At 35.7% G+C, this 25,897-nt stretch overlaps 4 protein-coding genes, 2 non-coding genes and 1 pseudogene across 8 annotated transcripts; 2 read left to right on the forward strand and 5 right to left on the reverse strand.

Moving 5' to 3' along the window:
* The first annotated feature begins 238 nt into the window (after nt 1-238).
* On the forward strand, nt 239-3,218 carry LOC111005203 (small ribosomal subunit biogenesis GTPase RsgA 1, mitochondrial). Of its 2 annotated transcripts, none has more exons than XM_022276632.2 (5): nt 239-1,177; nt 1,571-1,792; nt 1,911-2,108; nt 2,200-2,393; nt 2,853-3,218. In XM_022276632.2, exons 1-5 carry the CDS (start codon nt 464-466, stop codon nt 3,043-3,045), a joined length of 1,521 nt encoding a protein of 506 aa, XP_022132324.1. In that variant the 5' UTR covers nt 239-463; the 3' UTR covers nt 3,046-3,218. The 2 variants fall into 2 exon arrangements, with proteins under 2 accessions (XP_022132324.1, XP_022132325.1); XM_022276633.2 differs by having other exon boundaries at nt 240-1,177; nt 1,914-2,108.
* Nucleotides 3,219-3,504: 286 nt separating this feature from the next.
* LOC111005204 (signal peptidase complex subunit 1 pseudogene) lies at nt 3,505-4,383 on the reverse strand (annotated as a pseudogene). The gene is made up of 2 exons (XR_002600721.2): nt 4,223-4,383; nt 3,505-3,938 (listed from the first exon to the last, which is right to left on the reverse strand). The product of XR_002600721.2 is annotated as a signal peptidase complex subunit 1 pseudogene (transcript).
* Nucleotides 4,384-5,720: 1,337 nt separating this feature from the next.
* On the reverse strand, nt 5,721-7,959 carry LOC111005205 (large ribosomal subunit protein uL22y). Its single transcript, XM_022276634.2, has 7 exons — nt 7,851-7,959; nt 7,732-7,768; nt 7,516-7,556; nt 6,445-6,675; nt 6,261-6,363; nt 6,095-6,162; nt 5,721-5,986 (listed from the first exon to the last, which is right to left on the reverse strand). Exons 1-7 carry the CDS (start codon nt 7,851-7,853, stop codon nt 5,918-5,920), a joined length of 552 nt encoding a protein of 183 aa, XP_022132326.1. The 5' UTR covers nt 7,854-7,959; the 3' UTR covers nt 5,721-5,917.
* LOC148209350 (small nucleolar RNA snoR74) lies at nt 6,763-6,893 on the reverse strand. Its single transcript, XR_015793332.1, has one exon. It is a non-coding gene; the product is annotated as a small nucleolar RNA snoR74 (small nucleolar RNA).
* On the reverse strand, nt 7,052-7,175 carry LOC148209351 (small nucleolar RNA SNORD14). Its single transcript, XR_015793361.1, has one exon. It is a non-coding gene; the product is annotated as a small nucleolar RNA SNORD14 (small nucleolar RNA).
* Nucleotides 7,960-9,216: 1,257 nt separating the features above from the next.
* LOC111004857 (Zn-dependent exopeptidases superfamily protein) lies at nt 9,217-20,203 on the reverse strand. Its single transcript, XM_022276086.2, has 21 exons — nt 19,914-20,203; nt 19,620-19,705; nt 19,362-19,463; nt 19,056-19,162; nt 18,863-18,963; nt 18,414-18,501; nt 17,708-17,796; nt 17,310-17,449; nt 17,047-17,212; nt 16,822-16,957; nt 16,544-16,640; nt 16,149-16,278; nt 15,000-15,059; nt 14,719-14,837; nt 13,670-13,794; nt 13,004-13,228; nt 12,330-12,490; nt 10,737-10,897; nt 10,090-10,172; nt 9,925-10,010; nt 9,217-9,638 (listed from the first exon to the last, which is right to left on the reverse strand). The coding sequence occupies exons 1-21, from the start codon at nt 20,124-20,126 to the stop codon at nt 9,495-9,497; spliced, it is 2,619 nt and encodes an 872-aa protein (XP_022131778.1). The 5' UTR covers nt 20,127-20,203; the 3' UTR covers nt 9,217-9,494.
* Nucleotides 20,204-22,475: 2,272 nt separating this feature from the next.
* LOC111005216 (Exostosin family protein) lies at nt 22,476-25,755 on the forward strand. The gene is made up of 4 exons (XM_022276653.2): nt 22,476-23,049; nt 23,909-24,205; nt 24,329-24,424; nt 24,952-25,755. The coding sequence occupies exons 1-4, from the start codon at nt 22,576-22,578 to the stop codon at nt 25,372-25,374; spliced, it is 1,290 nt and encodes a 429-aa protein (XP_022132345.1). The 5' UTR covers nt 22,476-22,575; the 3' UTR covers nt 25,375-25,755.
* The last annotated feature ends 142 nt before the right edge of the window (nt 25,756-25,897 follow it).

Raw genomic sequence — 25,897 nt, forward strand, 5'->3', positions numbered from 1 at the left:
AAACTGAGATCCCACATATGAAGAATTGCGCCGTAGAATGCAAATGGAGACCCTCTCTGCAAAAACAGAGTTGGGCCTCAATGAGGGAGAGAGCCCTTAAGGAATGGGCCTGGCCCGTGATCTAAAATTGCTGGATGGATTGGGCTTATGAACAATACACAGATCCTAAACCCGGCCCAACGTGGCCCATTTTAATCAAACGACGAGTAGTTCTGGACAGAACGACAATTAGCTCCGATTTAGTACTGAAGTCTGAAGGTGACCGTCCCATTTCCGGAAGAAGTAGCTGCGCCTGCAATAGAGTGATGAAGAATGAAGATAAAGATGCCTTGAATTTTGTTTCTCAAGTTGATTCCCAGCCGCTTTAGAAGGGAATTTCTTTATAGTTTTTTCTGTTAATCTCGATTCCAGAAGTTGATATCTGAATTTGCAGATTCGTTCTTGAATCAGCTTGGTCGCTCTCATGGCGATCGCTTCCATTTCTATGCTCCGCCACCACACCGCCGCCGCCACTGCGTCAATCCCCGCCTTCGGCAATGTACTCCGGCGATTCTTTAACGTCCGATGCTTTTCAGTTGTTGCCAAACAGCATAACCCTAACAATGTCTCCAATAAGCCTCCGCCCAGCAAGAATCTCCTCCGAGCAAAGCACACGTTCAAGGATTATTCATCCCTTGCACCGGCTCTCTCTCCTCAAGACAATCCTCCTCTCTCCGAATCCCAAGCCATCGGCACTGTCGCTGCTGCCCAAGCCAATTTCATGCGCGTAATTGTTCAGTCGCTTCCCTCTCAACTTTCTGACAGTTCGAACCAGGATTCGGAGCCTTCTGGAAGCTTAGAAGGCGATTCTTCGGAATCCTCTAGGCTTGGAGTCGAGCTGCTATGCGTGGTGAAGGCGGTGCTCAAGAAGATAAAGAGGAGAGTTCTAGTCGGAGACAAGGTGGTTGTTGGTTCCATTGATTGGGTGGACCGCCGGGGAATGATCGAGAATGTCTTCCAAAGGAGCTCGGAGATTCTTGATCCTCCGGTGGCCAATGTGGACCATTTGCTTGTGCTCTTCTCCATGGATCAGCCGAAGTTAGAGTCGTTTACACTCACGAGGTTTCTGATTGAGGCGGAATCTACCGGAATTCCACTGACGCTGGGTCTCAATAAGTTAGAACTCGTCGATGAAGAGGTTGTAGCTTCAATCTTTTACTTACAGCTTTAATCACTTAGCTTTCTGTTAACTAGTTTCAACGCCTACGCTGCATCTGAAGTCTCTTGCATCATCTTCGAATACTGATCCTCTAGAATAATAGTGATGTAGTGTAGCAGAAAGATATTCATAAATGTATTTAGTTTTGCTATTTTACTCTTACTTTGTCATGAATGCTTCTTTTTTCTCATAGTAAGATGCGTTTATCTCGTAGCATGAAATTTTGTTCTTGCGTTACTTGTCACATAGCGTATTCTTTACTCTGGGAACCTGCTTGAATCTCTAGAAGAGCAGTCATTGACCAAACTTTCTCACAATTATGCATGCATTTCCTTTCTTGATGCTGATAGTTGTTGGTAATGGCATCTGCAGACACTAGTTTCCTGGAAGTCAAGACTGCGAAGCTGGGGCTATGAACCACTTTTCTGCAGTGTCCAAACCAAGACAGGACTCGATTCCCTTGCATATATTTTGAGAGATCAAACTACAGTTATCGTGGGTCCAAGTGGAGTTGGGAAATCAAGTCTCATCAATGCTCTGAGAAACAATGACCGTGGCGTCGATGCTGTAGAGGGAGATAATTGGTTTGATCCTGTGTGTTTGATCATTCTTTGAATTTCTATTATGTTTGTTTTGTTGGTCATCTATTCACTCTGGGACTTTCTATGATCACTAGGCTCATAAAAGTTTCTATATTTTTCTGGTCTATTAGCAGATTCTAGGTAGCAAGTGGTTTGAGGATCAGCGTGTTGCAGAAGTCTCAACAAGAAGTGGTAGAGGGAAGCATACGACTCGTCATGTTTCTCTCCTGCCGCTGTCGGGAGGGGGCTATCTGGCAGATACTCCTGGTTTTAACCAACCCAGTTTGATGAAAATAACCAAGCAGTCTCTTGCCCAAGCCTTCCCTGAGGTTCATGCTAATTTAGGACATGATAATGATTGGAATCTTTTTTGAAAAATTTCTGTGGCATTTCTTGGGTTCAACTAAATTTTCTATGCAGATCCAGAAAATGCTTCTTGCCAACGAACCTGCTAGATGCTCTTTTAATGATTGTTTACATCTTGGAGAACCGGGCTGTGTTATTAAAGGAGATTGGGAGAGATACCAATACTATTTCCAACTTCTTGATGAAATCAGAATCAGGGAAGAATTTCAGTTGAGAACATTTGGAACCAAAAGAGAGGGGGATGTGAGGTATGTTCACCTTAGCTCTGTGATGCTATTTCCTTTCAATATTCTCCTTTATATTTTAAACAAGTTCCAATACAAAACATTGCCTTTAAATGTTTTTGTTTAGTGGTAGTGCCTTTGTTCTATTGGCAATACTGCTGAGACTTTTTCAGTAATAAGGAAATAGGAATCCTCCTTCACTCTCTAATTATATATCAATTTGGTAATCCTAATAACATTCGAGGAACTTAGACTATGCAACAATGAGATTGATAATCCCATTTGATACAATATTCTGATTGCAGTTTATATCCATTTATATTTATGTAGCACATCTGAGACTTCAGAATTTGGTGCATCACTGTCGAAGTAACGAGTAACACTAGAACTTGTTTATCATGAATAACGATATTGTTCAGTTAGCTCTGCATCCTTAATCCTTATACGAGTCCAAAATCAAAATGATGGAACTTTTCTTTTCAGAATTAAGGTTGGAGATATGGGTGCTCAGCAAGCAGAGCCAAGGTTGGAGCTGAAGAAGCACAGGAGACAATCTCGTAAGCGAGTGAACCAGTCAATACTTAACGAGTTGGATGAGTTGGAAGATGAAGACGAAGACGATTCATTGGACAAGGAGGACCCCATTTTAAAGGCAATGAGGAATGAACAGCAATAGCGAACAAAGCCATCTCCAGCATATAATCCCATTTGTATATACTTTCTTTTTACCCCTTTTTTACTCGCATGTTGAACAGTTTTCACCAGTACAGAGCCTAAGCAAATGAAATCTTTCGAGTAAACTTTCTAAGAAAATGAAAAGGGGTTCCTTGTGGATTGATCACAGATAAACCATAGCAATTTGAGTCCCTTTTTGGTTTTGTAGGCTAGATTTTTCACATGATTTGCAGCCGAATTCAACCGAAACTTCAACTTTTTGGTCAATGATATATGTCTGAATCAATTAATTAGGTTCAAGTTTGACATCCAATCTTCTCGGCAGGCCTTTTTAGGTGCTCGCTTAAGATACCACTATTACATTTATTTATAAATAAGAGAAGATTGCAGTATTTAAAGGAAAAAAAAAAAACTAAAAAGCTATAAAAAATTTTAAGATGGGTACAAACACACAAGTTCATGAGTCAGGAAATATCCATGGATGGTCTCATTTTAGCTAATTATGCAGTACATTACATCCAAATTAAAAGTTGAAGCAAACCCTAAAGGGTTCTTATTGTTAATTCTAAGAACAAAGCAATTAATTTAAACTCACTAGCTTGATGACTACTTGGTGGATTTCTTCTTTGGATTTGGATTCACAGGTTTTTGGGGCTTAGGATGCTTCTCGGCTTCGCTAGGGTCCAGCCACTTGAGAGGGTGGCGATTGAAGAAACGCCAATTCGGAACAGTAACCAATGCGGTGAAAACCACGACACCGGCGTAGACGAGGATCATCGTCCTGAATGATCCGATCGTATAGCCTGTCGCGAACGCCACCGCTGCAAATACCAGCAGCATTATCTGCATCAAGTGCTCCGCAAGCTTTTGCCCTTGCCAATCCATTGGTATGTACTGAACGGAAATGAAACAAAAACTCGTAAGTACGATCGCGATTGCGAGAAAAATTGAACCTAATGTACCTGGTGAAATCCAACCATAAGAGAAATTATTTGATCGACGCAAAAAAAAAAAAAAAAATCTGCGTCGAAGAATTTTTGCAAACAAATCTCCTCGATCCTCGATTAGGCTATAATTTTGAAGTTTTTGTCAAAGAAACATTGTCTGAATCGCAAATCAGGCTGTAATTTAGGAAATATGAGAACGCGAAGAGGGAAGAAAGAAGAGAGAGAGAGTACCTCGTCGAAGGATCTAACAGAATGCCAAGTGAGAGTAAGGAAGGGGAGGGGCGGGTCACGGTGGCCGAACCATATATGTGCGCAGAAGTTCAGAGCGAATTTTTGAAGAAAAAAATTTGTTTTTTAAATAAAACCTATTTTACTACCCCACCTTTAAATAAATTACTAATTTTTTTTATTTCAAATAAGTTACTAATTTATAGTTTGTTTAGAATAGTTTTTAAAGTGATTTTTGGATAACTAACGTTTTTTTTAATACAAGTGGGTTGAACAATTATAAAAGAACTTGAAAAATTATTCCAAAGGAATTGCACTTTTACAGTTAGATAAGTATTTATAGTTTAAGATAAGTACTCATAAAAATTTACTTAGAATTAAAATATATACGAAATTCATTTTAGATGAATTTTAGAAATTAATTTTCAACTTTCGAAAACTGAACTCGAAACAGCGAAGGTTGAACACTTGCTTCACCATGACACAAGAAAATTGTTGAAGAACTTCCGTTTATCTGAAGTCTTCCAAAGGTTGACTTAAATGAATTCATTTTTTAATTCATAAAAACGAAATAAATTGATCGAGGCAATCTCAAAACATTTTATTTCTTTTTTTCTACAAGACATTTTATTTTCGTCTAAACTTATATGACTATATCTTATTCAAATTTTGGAATTTAAAATTTTTCTTTAACTTTATAAAATAATTTTAACTTTTTTTAAGATCAGATAATTTAACATTTACTTCTAAATTTTTACATTTACAATTCGGACATTTGGCATCCAAAGTGTAAACAAATGGATTCAGATATTTACTATTCATATCAGTTCATTACATATACCAAATGAATCTTGATTAAAAGAAAAAAAAAAGAACATAAAAAGGAACATTAACAAAGCAAACCCTAAAACTTAAGTGACAGTTCTGTTCTATAATATAATTATTATATAAAAAAAAGTGACGATTTCGTACAAATTATCTAAACGCAATTTACATATAAATTTTCCAAATAATCTTTATAAAATAAAATTTGAGAATAAATTGCTTTTTCAAGAAATAATTTAATTCGAAAACAATCTAAACTAAATTACTAAGAAGTATTTTGAAAGCCAACCGCCGCTTTTACGGGAAAAAAACAGCATCGTAATGCGTACACTGAATATCACTGCAGCATTTGGCAACAGATGAAATTAAAGAGTCAATAGCAAAACAGAAGAATCTTTGCAGGGGCTTGTAGCATAATTTCATTAGTAAGATTATAAAAAAAAAAAGCTTCTAAATATAAATTTTTAATTTTTAAAAATTTGGCCGAGATATTGAAAGTGTTTATATGTGCGCTTCAATTTCAAAAATAGAAACAATTCATAGCTAGAACTCAGAATATCAGAATTTAGTTCATTCAGAAATCAGAATAGACCCAATTACAACTTAATAATGTGACAATATTAACGACCTAGTGAACGAGTTCGATTTAATTTTATTCTTGTGGAAGACCAAGAGAAAAGCAGCAAATACCAGAATGTGATTGATTGCAACTTACTTGAAGAAAATTGAACTAGAAAAGGTTCCAAATAAAACAATGTCACAGAAAACATCTAAATAACAATACTCCGTTCTATATAGTGTTCAATAATAAAACTCACTTCAAAAAAGAAATGGTCACAGCAAAACCCACAACAAAATTTATACTTCTGCCATTCAAGAGGAAGCACCACTACGGATAGCTTGACCTTTCTTGGGTTTGCCAGTCGCCAGTTGAGTCTCGGGCTGTATTATATATCATGACAAAATGAAAGATGAGAAATAAGCAATAAAGTAATCCTATACTTTACTTTACCATTGCATGTGTAATTAGGCAATCTGATTATTACTTACCTCCTTCTTGACAGGCTCTTCTTTTTCTGACAAAATCAGTTCAATATGGCAAGGGGAAGACATGTAAGCTGCAAACCACAGAAAAAAAAAAGGAAATAAATGTCAAGGTTAGGATGTTGAACTTGAAACGGCATCATAACATAAATCAACTGAATTCAGAACTTACGGTTGATTCGTCCGTGAGCACGGTAGGTCCGACGCCTTTGTTTCTGAGCTTGGTTTACCTGGACGTGAGATACATGGAGCAAATCAACGTCCAAACCCTTTACCTGAAACAACAGAAACAATTATGAGTAGAGAGGAAAGGAGAGCATAAACAGTTTTGTATGGAGAAACCAAGAAGTACATACTTCAGCATTGCTCTCAGCATTCTTAAGCAGATCAAGAATAAACTTTGCAGACTTGACGGGCCAGCGTCCTTGGCCATTTGAATGCCTATTCTTTGCCTGAGCAGTTCGTCCAACACCACCACAGAAGCGACGGAAAGGAATGGCCTGTTTGTGGGCAAGTACATCCTCTAGATACCTCTTGGCCTTGGCCAGTGGCAACTTCCTGATAGCATGGGCAGTTTCCCTAGTGTTCTATAATACAGAAAGAAATAAGAAACTATCACGAATCTAAGCAACAACATATAATGCAGAGCTATGCATGTTAAAATACAAGTTTAAATATGTAGCATCATTTACTGAACCTTCGGACATTATGTGTTACAGAGGTTCACCCAATAACAATGCACGTGTAATTTCCCTGATGTTTACGAGAGCCCTGTTCACAGAAGGCAACAGAGCCCTGCTTTTATCATCAGGTTACACAGAAGTATCAGGGAAACTCACTTATATGTCTACGTTTAATCTACTCATAACGAAGCACCATGAAATAACCATAGATAACATATTGCATTCTGTATATTATTAAAGAAAATTGTGGGCACTGCTGAAAAGATAACAGCTCAGTTCAAGTTTCAGACATCCAAGGAAGGATTAGACCAGCATTAGCTCTCAAGCCTGGCAAAGGCGAAAGCTCTTGGACGGCAACTGCGAATGTTTTGAGAAACGAGCCTTTAGAGATGTCATCATTAACAAACACCTTAATAAGATATCACTTAAATCAATAAATTACTTGCACAGAAAAGTGAACTGGGAATTAAATACTTTTACAGATTGGAAAGAAACAAAATAATATTTAAGGGACATTCAATCGGAGAAAGAAGAATCGTCAAAGCAAACAGAAGACGATATGCAGTAAACCAAGATTTGCGTCAATCTCCTGAAGAACAACATTTGATTCTAGTACAAAATCGCAACATCTATTCGCTACTGGTGCAAACCCTAGTTCTTAGAAATTCTAATCAATTCCACAACTTAAAAAACATCGAACCAAAAAAGGGGATTGAAGACTCAAAGAAGTGAAATAAAACCTACCTTAAAGTGAACTCTAAGGTCCGAGCCTCTGGCTTTGCAGGCTGAAAAAAAGAAACAGCTCGTTGTCAGTTCAACGCGAAAAGATCAACCAAATCGGGAAACTCGAGCATATGGGAAATAAACAAATCAAATGCAAAGTCTTGAATGAAATCGAACGAGATCTATAAGAGAAATCGAACGAGATCTATAAGAGAAATCGTAGAAAAAGAAAATTACACTTGGTCGGATTGTCAGGCTCCCTCGAATACTTCACCTGGAACAATGAAAGAGAAGAGGAATTAGAAGTTAATTTCTTCAAACTGCATTTTGCTGAAGAATAAATCGAGAAGACGAACCATGGCGACGGCTGAACTTCGGCGTCTAACAGAGTTTCTATTTCTTCGAGAGCAGCAGGAGAGAAACTCGGTTTATAAGCACCGAGGGCAAACTCTACAAAACCCTACGAAGGGTCAAAGTGGGCCGAACACTGACCCAATTTTTGGGTTGGGTTCACGTTGGGCTCGGCCCATTTTATATATTCATCTTCCTCCCATAAATTGTTTTTTCGAAAATTTATCACAAATTTATTCTTGATTCTTATATATTTCTTCTATATTATTTCAAACGTAATATAATTATCATTTCTCAAAAAATATAATGAGATTTGTTGCTTCAAATCTGTAACATTTTATTTATTTGTATTATTTCCGTATCCCTATACTCCCAAAAAATGACTTTTTTACCAAATAAAAGAAGAAATACTATTTTCACATACATCATGTATGTAAGGTGTATATACAAGTATATTTTTGTTTATCAATAATATAAGTTATTTACATTGCAAAATATTCCGGGTCGAAAGCTTGATTAACACACTTTGGAGTTTATGGGAAATTACCAAATGTGTTTCAAACATGTATCCCAGTGTTTGAATCTCCACCTCATATTATACTCAAACGTCTTTTAAAATCTCGATAATATATAATATTGAGATTTTCATAACTTTTGACTAAATTGTTTTTTAAAAAACAAAAACTCTTAAAAATTGGCTTTAAACGAAAGTAGGTTGTTACCTCATTTGCCTTTTACTTCGGACAATAGAGTCTTCAATAAAGTAGTTTGAATTTTGGAGGCGATTAAGAATAATTGGTCAAATTAAGAATTGCGTTAGCCTTTTCTCAAAAAAAAAAAATAAATAAATATTGCGTTAGCCACTAATTGTATTTTATTTTAACTTTAAGTTCAACAATTATGGTAAGAGGTGACTAAGCTACTGACCATAGGATGAAGATAAAAAATAAACAAAAAGAAATAACAAAAAATACATTATAAAATTAAGTTTTTTTGTTTTGTTTTATATATATTTAATTTGTCTGAATTTTGCTAATCATTTTATGTCTTAACGAGTTCAATTATGTTCTTGTTATACATGCTATATGTTATGTCAAACGTTTTTAAAATGTAGTGTAATAGAAAGTTACAATCATAAACAACGAATTTTAAATGAATAAAAAAATATACGAGTGGTGTATTTTACTATTGTAATATTTCCTTTTATTTATTCATTTTCAGATTATTTCATATTTTTCGATAAAGTTTTGCCCCTAGGCAAGGAAAGAAAAAGTTTTCTAATTGCATTTTAGTATATTGAGGAATTTATTATTTGAAAAAAAAAAAAGAACCTTGCCATATTCTTAATAATCTTACTTAAAATACTGGAACACTGAAAACAACATCTAAAAGATTTTCAAATTTATAACGGAAAATGGTTTCCCTTAATATTAAAAACAGATCACACCTATCGTATAATCAAACTAACCAAGCTCTTAAATATTAAAATCCTATATAATTATTTGAACATGAGCCTGAATGGATGGAGAGGCCGTAAGACCCAGTCTTAGGGAGAAGGGAGCATCCATCCAATAAGTAGAACTCAAACCCGAACCCGATCAACTACAACTCTTATAGAGCCATAGCAACCGAGGAGACACGACGGTGAATCAGAAGGTATAAGTAGACATAAAGCTGGAATAAGCAACCACATCTACCCAATCTGGGAAAAGACTTTTCAACTTCTTAGCTTCATTTGTCAACTGTTGATCCAATACCGCGACGTCGATTCTCAATTCTTTCGGACTGTTAGCCTGCATGTTACAGAAAGCTGAGCATGAGCCTCATAACAGAACCAACACATTCAACACCTCATTATCATGCACGATTCGAAAATATTCAAGTACTGGAAGATGGTGTTAATTATGAAATATCAATGAACTTGCTCTATAGTGAGAGCTTCTCAATTAGAACGGTAAGAGATCTTGTTCACTTGCTTTGGTAAAGAATTGGCAAAAGTTCTTCATCACTATATATTGGCTAAAATCAAAATGTGAAGAAAGAATGCAAATGTGACCACTATAAGATATGAGCTTGTACCTCTAGCCAGAAAGTCCATTTTTCATGGCTGGCTCCGCTTAGTCTACATATGTAAGAGGGCGGTCCACCATCGAGAGTCTCGGGTACTGTTCCATTTTTATAAGGACAACAATTCGTGTCAAAAAGAAAATGGACATAGACGTGAGGAGAGGTTCTGAAACTTACCAGGAAGCTTATTGTCTGCAAATGACCAGTTCGATAAAGGTCCGGTGATGTTTAGAACTGTGACCCAAACCTCCTCCAAGGAACTAGAAGAAAGATCGGCCATCAGAAAATGAAACCAAGCTTAATATCAAGAGTACTGACATACTTAATACACCTAGTTGTTTTTGTGTCAATCAGTTCAAAACCCAAAAAGTAGTTTTATAAGATTCAAAAGGCCCATGGAGTGCCTCATGGCTATAATAGATCCGAACCTTTGCCTCAAATCAACTTCCAGATTATAATTGCTCTAGTGAATAACTAAATAAAGACTCAAATTTTGTTTTTGATATTTTACATAGGAGCACAGATTCCCAACCCTACGTGATATGAGACTCCGTATGGATTTTTCCATGTTGGATTTTAAAAGCAAAGTGACTGTAAGAAATAAACAACTAAAACCCTTTTTGATTATCTGAGTTCATTCTTATAAGAAGAAAAGAAATAATAAAAATGTTGTTCGCAAATCATTAATGATGCACAAATATGTTGTCTTCTAGGATCAGTCAATATAATGCAACACAGATTAGCCATGAGAAAAATATGTTCCAAATTATAAACAGGGCTTGGCTTCTTCTAGCCTGGGAATGCAAAAGAATTGAGTTATATACCCTAGAGAAAGTTCCAAGTAAACCCTTCGAGATCCATCGCCGGAAACTGTTTGTGGCTTACTTGCAATCAAATAAGGGAAATATAAATCTTGCTTTGAAGTCGATTCTTTGGCAGGGAACTTCAAACTTCTTGAGAACAAGAAGGAAACTGGAAAAAGTGCCTATAGAAGGAAAACAGCTCCGAGATTTCAGACCACTCACATCAGAAAATTATTTTAGTATTCAAATATATTCAAAATTGGCTGGGATTTCAAAAATGTTTTTGAAAATAGGTTGGAATACACAGAAAATTCAAAGATGTCACTAAATGAGCCCTAACTTGTTCAATTTTCAAAGGACGCCTTACTGAAGTACATAATCATAAGCAACAAAATAGAGTAGAGTTTAGAGATCATATGTATCACATATAAAAATAAATGACAAGCAAGATAATAAATGTTCCACGTTTCAACAAATTTGAAGTGTCTTAAATCTTAATATATAAATGTCGATATGAGCTAGGAAATACTATGGCAATTTATTGCAACAATCACGTTACAGCAAGCACCTTCAGTATTGGCAAACCCCCTTGTATTTCACAGACATCCACGTTTGTCAGCCGTTTTTTACCAATAAGAAACAAAGTTCATCAATTAAATAAATTAAAGAGGCTACAAACCAAAATAGTTGCAAAAAAGCTTTCAAGTTGGACACAAACGGAAGAGAGAGAAAATAGTTACAACTATGTTCTTCAATATATAAAACAAAAAGGTATGAAAAATGCAAACCAGTTAATACCCTAATTTAAACGAATTTTAATTTGGAATCAGGGAAAAAAGATGAACCTATTGAAAGAAAGATATTAGAAGTCAGCAAGAAAGTCAAATTTTCTTTCCCCTGCTAGACTGAGCATAACTCATGCATTGAGCATTCAGAAGAGCGTGAAGAAAACCCAAGAGGCCAAAATCCAAATTAAGATGACGGCACTAGACATTTTGGAATCAGTAAACATTTGATCAAAGAAAAGGTTGGAAGTGGTCAAACTCTACATTACTGATGTTGTTGAGTTGGGAATTAGCAAACATCTTCACCAAAGGGTTTATACTATAATTTTTTAGTGTTCAATTTATATTGACAAGTCAGCTTTTAAACATTATGCTCCAGCTTCAAAGAAATGGCTGTCTTATATATTTTCATTTATTTTTAGTATTCTTTTGAGACCCTTGTACAACCAAAAAAATTATTCGTGTAGTTTCACCTCATAATTTGGAAACTTCCTTAAATTATTCCATTTGGGTAAAATTCAGCCAAACTTATAAATTAAGTTTCACCTAAAAGAAAGCAAACAAAATTCAATTTGATTACATTGTTTGAAGCAACTTCGAATAGAATTGACTACAAATTTACCCAAAAATAGGTGTAAAATATGATGCCGCCACCCCTCTAAAAAATGGATAAATAAATAAGTCATTCAAAGCATCGTTGCATGTGACCACCATTTGGATACTGTGTGAACTGTTTTTCAGAGAGTTTGAATCAATCTAATTTCAGACATGTAGAAGATAGACTGAAAAAACCAAACATATTATTCATTTCTAACATACAGTGACATACCAGCCAGTCCTCTCGGCGAGACAAATTTGCAGTGTCAAAGGACAGATCTAGATCAGTCTGCAACTCCTTTGCCACATCAGGAGCATGTTTCAAAAGAAAGAGCAAAGAATTAGAATCCACCACAGAGAGTTCATAACTGGAGTTCTTGAGATGATTCAGACCTGTGACAAAAATATAGTACCCTTTCAGAAAAACCAGAAGCAGCAATTTCTTGTCAATTGAACTTTTTTTCTCTTGGATAAAAGTCAATTGAACATTTTAAAAAGAGGGGAAAACTCTACTCTAAGGGTGGAATTAATATACCGCTAATATTTATAAATTAGCTAACAAACTTTTGTTAATATTATGAATAAAAATGATATCTCTGAAATATATAAACGTCATGAACTTGTTCTCTTAACATCTACAACACTTAAGTAAAGCAACATAGGTCAAGTCTAAAGTAGGAGACTAAAGAACTTAAAAACTGCAAGGGAACCCAACCCAGTAGTGTACGATTCTAAAAAAATTTGACACACACACAAAGACTGCAGTAGTAAGTAAGAGTTGAGAAAAGACATTAATAGTCCAGTTTTACACTGTTGGTCATTACACCTCATCAAAATTCTAAAATAACGTTTTAAAAGTGTGCCATGTATTCATCAGATTTTGTCATCATTATTTAGCCTTAATACCTGAAGTAATATAAGTTTGCTGAAGAACTACCCTCTTTGGAGCAGCCATACTATATGGAAAGAATTGAGAGGATACAGCCAACCCAATTACAATAAGCTGCAACAAAAATTGCAAGATGGATGACCTAGCTAACCAGTGACCACAAACTGGTATTAGAGGGCCAACACACAAACTAGTTACAACTCCAATAGTAGCTGCCACTACAATATCTGGAATGAAATACCCTGCAAGAACGTTTGATAATTATAAATTTTTCCAGCGATTTTTGGAATAACCAGACTAATTATATATATATATATATAAAGAGAGAGAGGATACAAAAGGTGTTAAAAATATATATAAATAGAAGGTACAAATAAACGTGAACAAAGTCTGATGCAGCCTCAAAATGTTTTAATATTGAGAAAAATAACAATATGAAGACTTCAATGTGAGAAATGGGAATTCCAGAAAAGCAGTTTATAAGAATGGCTGAACTGACTAAGATCTTATTTGATGACCATTTTGCAATGTTACTCCTGCATGGTACACATGAAAAGGGGACACTTAGAATCCCACATGCCTTTGTGCATTAGAAACTATTTTGGTCAGCGAAGCTACAGAAATGATAAGGAGAAGCTGAACTAGATATTAGATGGAAAAATATTCCAGTTCAAGATACTGACCGTATGGAGGTGGAATGGAACCCATCATACCCATCTTCTCAATTAAAAATTGGGCAAGGAAGCCTCCAAAATAAACAGCGTATGCAAGGTATGGAACCATTGGTAACACATAAAACAATGTTGACCTAACAGATAAAATTTGATCAGACGACTATATATAATTTTTTTTCACCAATTTCATTCAGTTTAACAACAGGAGCACTGATAAGATATGGTTGTTCGAGGGGATAAATTCATTCAAATAAAAGAACAAATACAAGGAATAAAACCAGACTCATCAGCTGTGTGTGCATGAAAGAATATTTATCTACCAGCTAAGAATCCAATTACAAATTGGTTTACAATTAAACTAATAGACTCAATAAATAAACTTAAACTGAACACGCATACTCAGTCCATAAAAAAACATGCCTACAAGATACCTAAATTCTTACTTGCATCCGTTATACAATGGAGAAAAATGATTAATATTTGGAGAAGCCATGGGACAAGGAGATGTGATAAGTGGTTAGTAAAACATATATGCAAAAGGCCTCTTTTTCATTGGTGAAGAAGATAAAGATATAAAGGATGTTGCAAAAGATTATTGGAATGAATATTCATAATATGTTCGACTTGCTTTTTAAGCATGAAATTGCAGACTGCATAGACATAATAGATCTTAGATTCTCTACGTAGACATTTGTTTCAAGATGTTGCATCCTTAAAAATATTAATTGGAACCTTGGTGCTTATTAACTTTATTAACTTTATTGTGTTTATCGTGTCCTAATATTTTGAACAATAACATATAAATGTGTCCAGACCATAAACAATATTATGGTTTGTCACATATTCCAGGTTAATGGCTCATGATAATCAAAGTAGGATTTTATTCAGCTTCTGACCACACTAGTAATACTACCTCCCATCTGACAGGAAATAATCACAGAGGAAGGTATTATTTAATGATTACTGTATAATAACATCAGGTGGTAACCTTTTACTTTGAAATGATATCATAAGCATCAGCAAGTCATAATACAGAACTGTAATGTGCAAATTACAACCTGAGAGACCTGCAGCCATAATATTTAGCTGCCAAGGAAAATGACAACCAGGCAGCAAGCATAGAAATGCACATGAAAAAGGTCAAGAAACCACCGCTAAGCCCTGCTATAAGATAAGCCTGCATTTAGGGAAGTGCTTTGAGCATTCAGATCTTTGAAATTCAGAACACATTAAAAACAGTTACTACAATTATAATAATAACATTAATACTGATTCTTCTATTGCAAGCCCGTTCCCTATGGTGAAATGTCTATCTTATAAACCATATCCTTCAACATACCATTGTCAAACTGGCACAGAATCCAAATGCACCCCAAAACCTTGCTTCATCAGACACTGCCTGTGAGATTAATGTATCAAATTAGACCTCGATAAGTTACAGGGGAATGTGATTTCAAATATACCTCGAAACTTTTAAAATTGTCAACTTAGACACTGAAGTGAGAATTTCAAAGGTTGCAAAATATAATATAAAGCTTTTTTAATTCAACTGAAAGGAGTATAGATACATTGGGTGCACCAAATTGCCAAATGTCATAGGATCTATAATCCAACGAACATAAAGAAGTTGATGGTACTTTTAGAACAAAACTATCCAAGTTTACACATGCATGTATGCAGCCTCGTGGGACAAGGGGTGCACCGTACAGGCTTGTGTGCTTATGTGCCTTTACATTCAGTACATAACCCTCGGTAACAATACATTATCTAAACTGTTCTCCTTCCAAGAAATCACAATGTAAATCACATCAAGACAGAATCAAGTAACTTAGAAGAATCTAAAATAAAAAATTGAATAACTTTTCTGCAATGAAGGAAATCCTGTGGCAGATCCATAGTGTATACAAATAAGTCCACTAAGCCTATGGAGTGGAGTAAATGACTAGTGAGATATATTTTACTAAGCATACAAATGCAAAACCAGTTGACTAGTGAGATACATTCTTTTTGCACTACCTGTACACTTCAAGTCCATTTGCTTATTCCAATATAGGCTACATCACTTGACTCAAAATTCTCGCATCCAGAGATAGAACTTTGTGCCAAAAACCCCCAAGTTACCCACAAAGTCCCAACCCCTTCACCAGAATAAGACACAGCTTTACAGATCACACCTTTTCTTTTCAATACTAATGTACAACAATTGAAAACCAGCATTTTAAACACAAATTTTAAAGCAAATAATTTGATGAACAAGTATTACTATGGTATCTCGTCAAATTTTAGCCTGATATCCATCATTCAGTTATGATTCTGACAAGGTGAGATGAAGGAAAAAGACTGAATGGAAGAGCAAATTGATAGTAAAGTACATCCGACCAGCATAAAAAAAAGGCACCTGGAATCAGAGCTCTTAAGTAGATAGACAAGTATTACTCGTTTTATCTAAAGAGAATACCAAATTTTAGATACCAAATTAGTATTGCACCTCTTTTGAGGTCTGAAGAATTGAAACATCTTGAGAGAGAGGAAAGTATCGCCAAAAAGTTCTTGGAATCAAAAGACCAACTAGTGAGCAGGGGACGAACATCACATAAGCCAAGTATGGATGTGAAAACCTGCATTAAGATAAGAATGTCAATTAGAACATAAACATTGCTTCAACATCATCAAATAAACTATGGCCAACAGATTATTTCCGAAAAACCATGGCCAACAGAAAGGTCCTCCATGCTACTTTGATACCATAGCAACATGAATGAAATCTCATACTATTTATTAACAAATCATGCAAGAATGTATCTATATACATATCTATTGCTATCTATCTGTCTATAGAGAGAGAGAAAGGCTGCGGGCTAGTAAAACAGAGAAAATACTCACCAGTTCATCGAATAATTGGTGAATAGCAATCTTAGGATGGAAAACATAATTGGAGAAACAATTGCAAGAAAGACCCCCAATGTATGAAACAGAAACCCTGAAAATCAAAGAACAAACAATGTTGATTCACACAATGTTTGCATGCTTTCACAATAAACTTTGAAATATTATGCAAAATGATAAATCAAAACATTAAAGTTGATGTATAATTGAAAAGCAAAGCAGACGAGAAGTTGAAATGTTTTTTACAAAAAGAAAATTCAGCAGAAATTGTTTACCTTTTACCAAATCAAAAAATGTTGCCAGGCATGAAGTCATGCTAAAATTCTGTAACCTCAAAAGGAATGGCAATACTATGAAGACAGCTATGGGAATTCTGTGAAGTACCAGAGCCAGCCTTCTAGAATAAAATACCTAAAATTCGTGGCTAGTAACAGCAATCATTAAGTTCATACTTGTAAAATAACCAAAGTGCGACAATATTCAAGGCATACGCCACATACCATAAACCATGAGAGGTAATCAAAGAAAATAGCTCCATCATCTTTTTCCTGATGGATAGTAATTTCAGGAGATGCTTGCTTATAAAAATTATGAAGCCTCGAAGAATTCGTGAAGCCCTTTATTATGCTGAACAAATTGTCTCCCCGTGCTTGGACGCTTCCAGGTCTGTAGGCAATTTAACATCTCAGAAAAATTTGAAGAACAAAAATACATGAAAATCCAAATCATGTATATGTACCAAAACAGCAGATGATTAGCATACAATAGTCTCTCCACTGTATCATATGAGGTATGGTAAAAGTAACCACCAAAAAGAAAGATAATATCTAGGCCAGGAATGTTGCCATAATCCTGTGAAAATATCCTATAATCTGTATCTCCGGGAATGACTGGAAACACATCCTGCATGCCAAATGGAACATCCGATAAAACAGAATACAAATGAAAAATACAGCAGTTCTATTAATTGGATGCACAACCTTGAAAACAAAGAAATATATTTAATCTAGTAGATAAAATGTAAAACAACAACCTGTTGGTTCAACAGTGTATTTATGTCTACATCTAGAAATGAAAACAACTAATCTTTATTTGAAACTAAGATCTTCCATTGCAACTTCCAAACACAAAATTGGAGAGGAATAATAGTTGAAGAAGAACCTGAGCAGCACTATGTGCCATGGGGTACACAGCAGACTGAGCATAGACTTGTGAAGGCCAAGAGTCAGGTCCAGATTGACAAACTAAATCTATTAATTAAAAACGCCCAAATTAGGGAACATTTATGTGACATGCAACATACATTGAAATTATATTTTTATTTTTTATTTATTAAAAAAAGGTCAAGTTTTTCAGCTGGTCGTATATTTCTAATTAGTTTGTAAATGAAAATTGAGTCAACACATGCATTACCATCCATTTCAACGAGGATCATTCTAACAATTTTGAAGGTCAAATATTTCGTTGAAAAATACATAACTCGCACATCATCTCCATTTTTTCTGGTGAGTACTCTTTTTCTTTTTTTTTTTTCTTTTTTTTGGGAGTCGGAGCTTTGCTCTCCTATACCTAGTGGCACCCACGCCCGCCCCAAGGCCCAGACCCGGTAGACATCAAGGATTTTTTGTGTTAAGCTCACCCAAAGGTTCGAACTCGAGACCTCTAAACCAGTATGACCAAGAGACCTCAAGCTCTTGCCAACTGGGCTGCCACTTGAGGGCTTGTGAGTACTCTTTTTCTTGAAATTCAATTGATGAACAAAGGTCATTTTGTAGGCCATTGTCTACTAAAATATAAAACTTATCCATAAAAGGACAAGACTTTAGGATTTCTAGTACCATACCAATCAATATAAATTATTTCTTACCTAAACCTCCTGTCCCAGATGCTTCAATATTTACAAAAGCTCCAATTGTATCGTGCCATCTATGTTTCTCCATAAATCCATGTGCACCCTATTACAGCATAGGTGAAATGCTCACTGTGAGAAAGAAAACATTAAATAGCCAGACCAAAAGGGCAGGACTGTTCAAAACTGACTTAAAATAACGTCAGAACAAAGATAAAGCCCTACATGAACGTCTAGCATGTGTTTGAAACCAACTCAAATCAAAATGCTTTAAATTCGACATCTAACATAGCAGCCATTATTTCGCAACTTCTAAACAAGCAGAAAAAAGGAAAAATAGACTTTTGTCTCATGTATTGTGCTTCCATCTAAATCACGATTTATAATCATGAGGCTTCCTCAAAGTAAAATAATAAAGGGATGTTACAGTTTATTTCTAGTTATGAACCAAAAAACCGAATGCCTACCAACAAAAAAAGCTCTTCTGCACCGTTGAAAATAAAAATAACAGGACGAGGAGGAACCCATTCAGAGTCTACAATAAGTCTAGAAACTTCCAGCATTGATCCTGTGGCAGTGAAATATATGATAAGAAAGTGTTATAATCAATCAAAAGAGTGTTAAGTTACTCTTCTTTGGCAAAGGTTTTCCAGTACCCACCAACACATGTGCCACAGTCACCAGCGCCCGGCGAACCAAGTGGACTATCAAAATGGCCATTTATTAGGACCGACGGGTCGGTGTCTTCCGAATCAACTGATGCAATTCTGTCATCCAACAAGAGTGAAGTCATAGTAGATTATAAATACTACCCGAATAAGCTATGCTTTGTTATTCGCAAGTTGGGACATGAACCACAATACGTAGATGGCTGATCCCACATCACAAATTCTTTCGTTCAGAGACAAAATATTATAAACCGTACCCAATTCAATTATATATTTGAAAATTAAACACCAAATATACCTCATTAATATATTAGTGTGGTCTCGATATCCCAGTGATATGCTATGGCCCAGAAACATCATATTAAAGGAACCATCGACAACGGTCTCCTCGACCTCGATTCTGCGTGATAAACAACTTCAGCGAATCAACAATCAAACTTCAACTAACAAGAAGCACATGCAAATACGATACAGCGGACCACTCCGTCAGTATAAAACAACAGAAACAATTCAACGCTAAAAAGCTTCACTAGTTGACATGAGAAACCACGCTGACCGAAATTTAGTACTGGCGCGTTCCTTCATCATCTCCAGCTGCCCCTTTATATACCGAGCAGCTTCTCTTAACCCAGGACGACCCTCCTACAAAGAAAAAGTATAAATGTACTCAAAAGTAATACTTACGAACACATTAAGCTGTTTATTCATCACAAAACAATCATATGTATCTTCCCTTGGACGCGTTAGTGGTCACCAGATTAAATAACCCACACTGAGTAAACTCAAAACAACATATGAAATGAAGTTTCACAGTAGAAACCAAGTTAACAGCATGCGAACGCCGGCATACCTGGCGACCATCGATCTCCTGAGACAAAATTCGCACATGCTCGACCGCTCTGGCTTCGGAGAAACGGTGAAGAGGCGCATCAATTTCGAGCGGCTTAACAAACTTCATGTGAACAATGGAGTGAACCAGCATCGACATGAGGCCATACATGACGGCCAAACAGAGCAATAGCTTAAAGCCAGTCGCATCATCTGAAGTGAACCTCGAGGCCATAGCCACTCGCTGACGATCTGAATCTGAACTCTGCAAAATTGGCGCGACGATGCCAACGTAAAGTAATTTGTAAACTCCAATTTCTCTGTGCCTTTCTATTTATATACAATGATTAAGATGAAGATTATGTGCTAATCATCGGTAAATCCTAGGTAAGCGGCGAATTACAGAGACGATCTGGTTAGAACGACGTCGTAATGATGCGTTGTGGAGGGGTAATTATCTGTTTCGCGTGCGTTTTGATGATAATACGTCCATTCAATCGTGGCCGTTTAAATGACATCATGCGACTTCGGATTTCTGTGGATGGTGACGATTGCGTAGATCGAAAGGGGGCGGTTGGAATTGATATGCATCCAAAAAAGTCTGTTTGGTAATTTAAATGAATTTCAACACTCTGCTTTTCTTTTTTCTTTTTTCTTTTTTCATTTTTTTAAATAAACCTGTTTTTATGACTCTTCCAATTTTTAGTCTTGAAATTTTGAAAGACGTCTTTAAAGTTTTTTTCCTTTTCGAGAACCAAAACGTTTTTTAAGTTGATAATTAATTCTATTTATGCATGGATGTCGTTATGTGTCAATGTCAATTCTAGTTTTAGTTTCAAGTTATAAATTTTTAAATTCAAATATGCAATTTTATTATGATGAGGTTGGTTCAACTTGTAAAATATTTAAGTGAACCTACTGTTTTTTATATGCATTTTATGAATAGTTCAATTTTAGAAATTTAAATTATAAATTGATTGATTTGTTATCCAATATTATTATATATTTTTTTTAAATATGATAGGCATTGTGTGTAGTAATTTTTGTCTAGAATCTCACGATGCATAAAATCTCATAAAGTGTTTTAATATTATAAATCATTTGTTGGACTAAAAATAATATTAAAAAGATTGTGAAACTTGAATGGATAAATAATCTATAAACAAATACAAAAATCAGTGCAAACAAGTGAAAATAATTAGGTAACTGTTCCATATAAATTTAAGTATTTGTTTGACTATAAGTAATATGGACAGATAACGGTGGAATTTACTTGATACACCGTTTATCGTTGTTAATCGGCTTAAACAAGTTATTTCAAGCTTTTAAGTTTGTTTGTCGATTAGTAAATCATAATCAAACATCACAATCTAATTGCTAAACTCGTTTGGAGCTAAAGTTGGATAAACTTTACGTGTTATATTGTCAGTTTGATTCATACCGACATTGCATATACATGTCATTTAAATTCTTATTTACTGACAAATAAATTATGATAACTTTGTTTTAGTTTACTTAAAGCATGACATCAAGATTATTGGGAGGTAAGGTAACGAGTCGCATGGGATGAGCTTAGCATGGATGCCCGATGAGCTCTCAAGTCGATGTAAATGGACTTCCCTCATAGTAAACGAACTGCACCCAAGCTCACAAGGAGCGAGCTCTTAACATTGTTGTCTTATTAACATTAAAAGGTAGCTCACCTATGTAGAAATCAGTTATACAATTGACACGATGGGTAACCGCACGCTTATCATCTAAAATTTACATATTGACTCCACTCAATCGATTATAACTACCTAGCTCAAACTCGCACTAAACTAAGTTTTGGAGTGTTCTTCTTGTTTTTATATGTCTCCCTCTTTCAATTTGCTATAAGGTAGTTCACTATAGTGAAGTTCATGTTGGTCTTCGACGGTTGACACAAATCAGTATCAACATTAATTGTGTTTTAAACATTTTCAAATATAACATTAATACACACAGGCGTGGTGAAATCTATTTGTTCATTTATTTTTTCATTTTATGAATCAAATATACGACTTTTTTTAAGCGTTGGAGTCAATTGAGAAAATTTTTAAACACATTCGCAAATACTTAGTAGACACCATTCTTAAAAATGAATAAATCATACCTTATAATTTAGGAGAACATTCAATTTATACACCCGAACATAAGTGGGCAAATAATTTATAACCATAAAATTTAAATCTTAAACTCGAATAAAAAAAAATTGCAATTTAATAAAATATTTTTGAATAGACAGTAAACTTAATATTCTCATTTAGCTAATTTTATTTTTCACGTCACTAATCATGTGAATATCTTAAATTAGTCAAATTCGAACATTTTGTTGCTAAATTTGAGCTTTCCTTACATACTTGATTTTGTAGTTAGATTTTAGTAGTTCTGTAGTTGAGTATGAAATGTTTTTCCAAAACGATTCTGTTAGTTGAATTCTGTAACCAGAATCAGTTTAAGATGGTAATTGTAATTGATTTGATTTACCCAGCAAGTTAAAAATATAAAATTGTTGTTTTTTCGTTATAATTTAACATTTTATTGGATTAAAAGAAAATAAAAATCAATGCGTTTCGTATTTTCAACGCAACGGTGGAGCGAACCGGCTGGTTAGATGTAAGAACTGGGTTCATCAAGAAACTGTGGCGGGAGATCTCCGGAAAATGTATCGGAAAGCTATAATCTTCCTCACTTTCTTTGTAATCTTCTTCATTTCTTGTTATGTAATCGTCGGAAGCGTCGACATCAGATCATACTTCTTCCCTCTGCTTCAATCTCAGCCAATTTCCTCCTCCCCCTGCGCCGCCGAGCCTCCTCTCAGAGTCTACATGTACGACCTTCCGCGTCGCTTCAATGTCGGGATACTCAATCGCCGGAACTTGGACCAGACTCCGGTGACCGCCTCCACTTGGCCGCCGTGGCCCAGAAACTCGGGGTTGAAGAGGCAGCATAGTGTGGAGTACTGGATGATGGGTTCGCTTTTACACGAAGATAGCGGCGATGGGAGAGACGCGGTTAGAGTTATGGATCCGGAGAATGCCGATGCTTTCTTTGTGCCGTTTTTCTCTTCATTGAGTTTCAATTCACATGGACGCAACATGACCGATCCGGCTACGGAGGTTGATCACCAATTGCAGGTACCTACCGCTTGATTATACTGTTTCAAGTTCGTGGTTCTTCTGGAATTCTATAATTTTCTTGAACCATGGGAATGCTCTCTCTGTGACTTCGTATCATTGGGTTCGGGAGGGCTTTTCCGAGTGGGGTTCTAGTATAATTCTAGAAGGCACTGAATGTATTAGCCGGACCATGTCGAGTAGGTTCCAAATTGATTGCTGCTTTTAGCTGATTCTATTGCAGTTTATGGTATCAATTGTCATGTTTGGCTGGGTTGTGATGATGTTCAATTTCCATTTTCGCTTTGATTTGTGTGCAAAGGGGGAAATCTGTACTGCGATATTTGTTATAATTGACCCATTTTTACCATTTTTGGAATGAGGGAATTTTGAGATCCAGGGATAGACCCGGAGGTTTATACAAGCAAGGAGGGCAAATCTTGTGGTTCCAAATCTTGTCAATTTTTCTGCTTCTTATTAACTATCGCATTAGCTAAACCACGGTAGTTGACTTGTCACTGAAGGGGCAATGAACTTATTGTCAACATATCCACGCTTTGAGAAAACTATTCATCTGATCACGATGTCTTCTTACATTTTGGTACACTCCAGCAGTTGCTTCATGAAACGTAGGTTCCATCCCTAGTCGTTTTTCGAAGAAAGAAACGTTACGTTCGTTGGAATTCTCACCTCAGAGATTTATAGATTTGGGTTCACTTGTAATTGTATTCTTCTGCCTGTCAGCATCTATCTGTCTTACTATATGGTTTTTTTCTTAGTTTAAAATTTGATATTCTCAGGAAATTTGATTTGATGTGTCGTGTAGATAAAGTGAATTCTAATTTGATAGCTTTTGATCATTTGACCGATGTTTATTCAGATTGACCTTGTGAAATTCTTGAGTGAATCAAAGTATTGGCAGAGGTCTAAGGGCAGAGACCATGTCATTCCCATGACACATCCTAATGCTTTCAGATTTCTCCGAGAGCAGATGAATGCCTCAATTCAAATTGTAGTGGATTTTGGCCGCTATCCAAAAGCCATGTCAAATTTGGGCAAAGACGTGGTAGCACCATATGTGCATGTGGTGAGTTCTTTCATAGACGACAACCCTCCAGACCCGTTCGTGTCTCGCAAAACACTGCTCTTCTTTCAGGGAAAGACGTTCAGAAAAGATGTAAGTTTACTGAAGTTTCATGATTGACATGACACATACCCTCCCATTCGTACACCGGGTAGAATTGTGTTTTGATGTGGTATTGTTGGTTACTGATTTTCTATTTAAATCAATATGTTTCAGGATGGCATTATTCGCGTCAAACTGGCAAAGATATTAAATGGTTATGACGATGTTCACTACGAACGTAGTGCTGCAACAGAGAAAAGCATAAAAACGGTATGATGTAGGTGCAGTTAGCTTGTTACTAAATAATTTCTATTTGAATATTATATTTGTATTAGGAAGACTTTATGCATCTACTCCTCTGATGCTCTAAAACTTGTAAACTATCTGATACCTTTAATCCAAACCAAACATCAAAACCTCGTTTCTTATCCAAGCTTCTTTTTCAATTTATTTTGTTATGCTTTGAGTTGAAATCCTGTAATCCTCATGAAAAAATACAAGTTGTTTTTTTATTGCAGTAGTTTTGGATGGTTAGGAAAAATAGTAGCAGTTGAAGAAACAAGATAATGTTGTAAAAAACAGATACTATTTTGGTTTTTTAATTTCAGTTCTGTGGGTATCTAGTGGAATATCTAGGAGTTTGGGCTTTTTCTGTGCCCCTTGCTCGCTAAGGAAAATGAACTTTTTGAAGGGCAAAGTTAGTCTTCTTATGGATTTATCTGAAGTTTAATGGTAGGAAATAATTCAGTGTAAACTCCAGTGTATCTCATTCTTATCTCCTTTTCTGGTAACTCCAGTCTTCTCAAGGGATGCGTTCATCCAAGTTCTGTCTGCATCCCGCAGGAGACACTCCATCATCTTGTCGGCTCTTTGATGCAATTGTGAGCCACTGTGTTCCTGTTATCGTAAGTGATCAAATCGAGCTGCCATTTGAGGATGAAATCGACTACACTCAATTCTCATTGTTTTTCTCCTTCGAAGAGGCGCTACAACCAGGATACATGGTTGATAAACTCCGGCAATTTCCTAAAGACAGATGGATTGAAATGTGGAAACAACTGAAGGAAATCTCCCATCACTATGAATTTCAGTACCCTCCTGAAAAGGAAGATGCTGTGAACATGTTGTGGAGACAGGTGAAGCACAAGCTTCCCCAGGTCAAACTCGCCGTTCACAGAGGCAGACGCTTGAAAGTTCCGGACTGGTGGCGAAGAAGATGAAGACTAGAGCTTTTTTTTCCCGGTTGAGCATCTCTAAACTCTCACTTTTCTAACGATTCACAGTAAATCATCATATTTCCACATCTGTCTTCTGCTGATTTCAATAATCTTCCTCATCTCCAGCATTGTTTGATACCAAATTAGGTATTAGTCACTGTTATAGTTTCAGATCATGGAGGCTTGTACAGACATGTTGAGAAATTTTTGGCCTTTTTTTTTCACTTTTCTTTCTGCTGGATATCTGTAATAGGGAAATTTTTGTATTTTCATTGCTTGGATCATGTCATTGTCCTAAGATCCAAAATGGTTATAGATATTGTATTCTTGCAGTTATACATAGTCAATTGGAATCTTCTGCTTAGGTACAAAATGTTGGCATCATTACGTTGTACTTGATCTTCATTTGCTTTTAACTGTACTTCTGATTTTTGATTATTTGTTATTAGGAGAGCAGGTGGACCGATTAATATATAATATATTTGTTTTAAATATCAAAGGTTCGAATAGCACTGCTATAGTGGAA

The sequence above is a fragment of the Momordica charantia genome (assembly GCF_013281855.1).
Source record: "Momordica charantia cultivar OHB3-1 chromosome 8 unlocalized genomic scaffold, Mcharantia_2.0 BLBB01000008.1, whole genome shotgun sequence".
NCBI classification, from domain to species: Eukaryota; Viridiplantae; Streptophyta; class Magnoliopsida; order Cucurbitales; family Cucurbitaceae; genus Momordica; species Momordica charantia.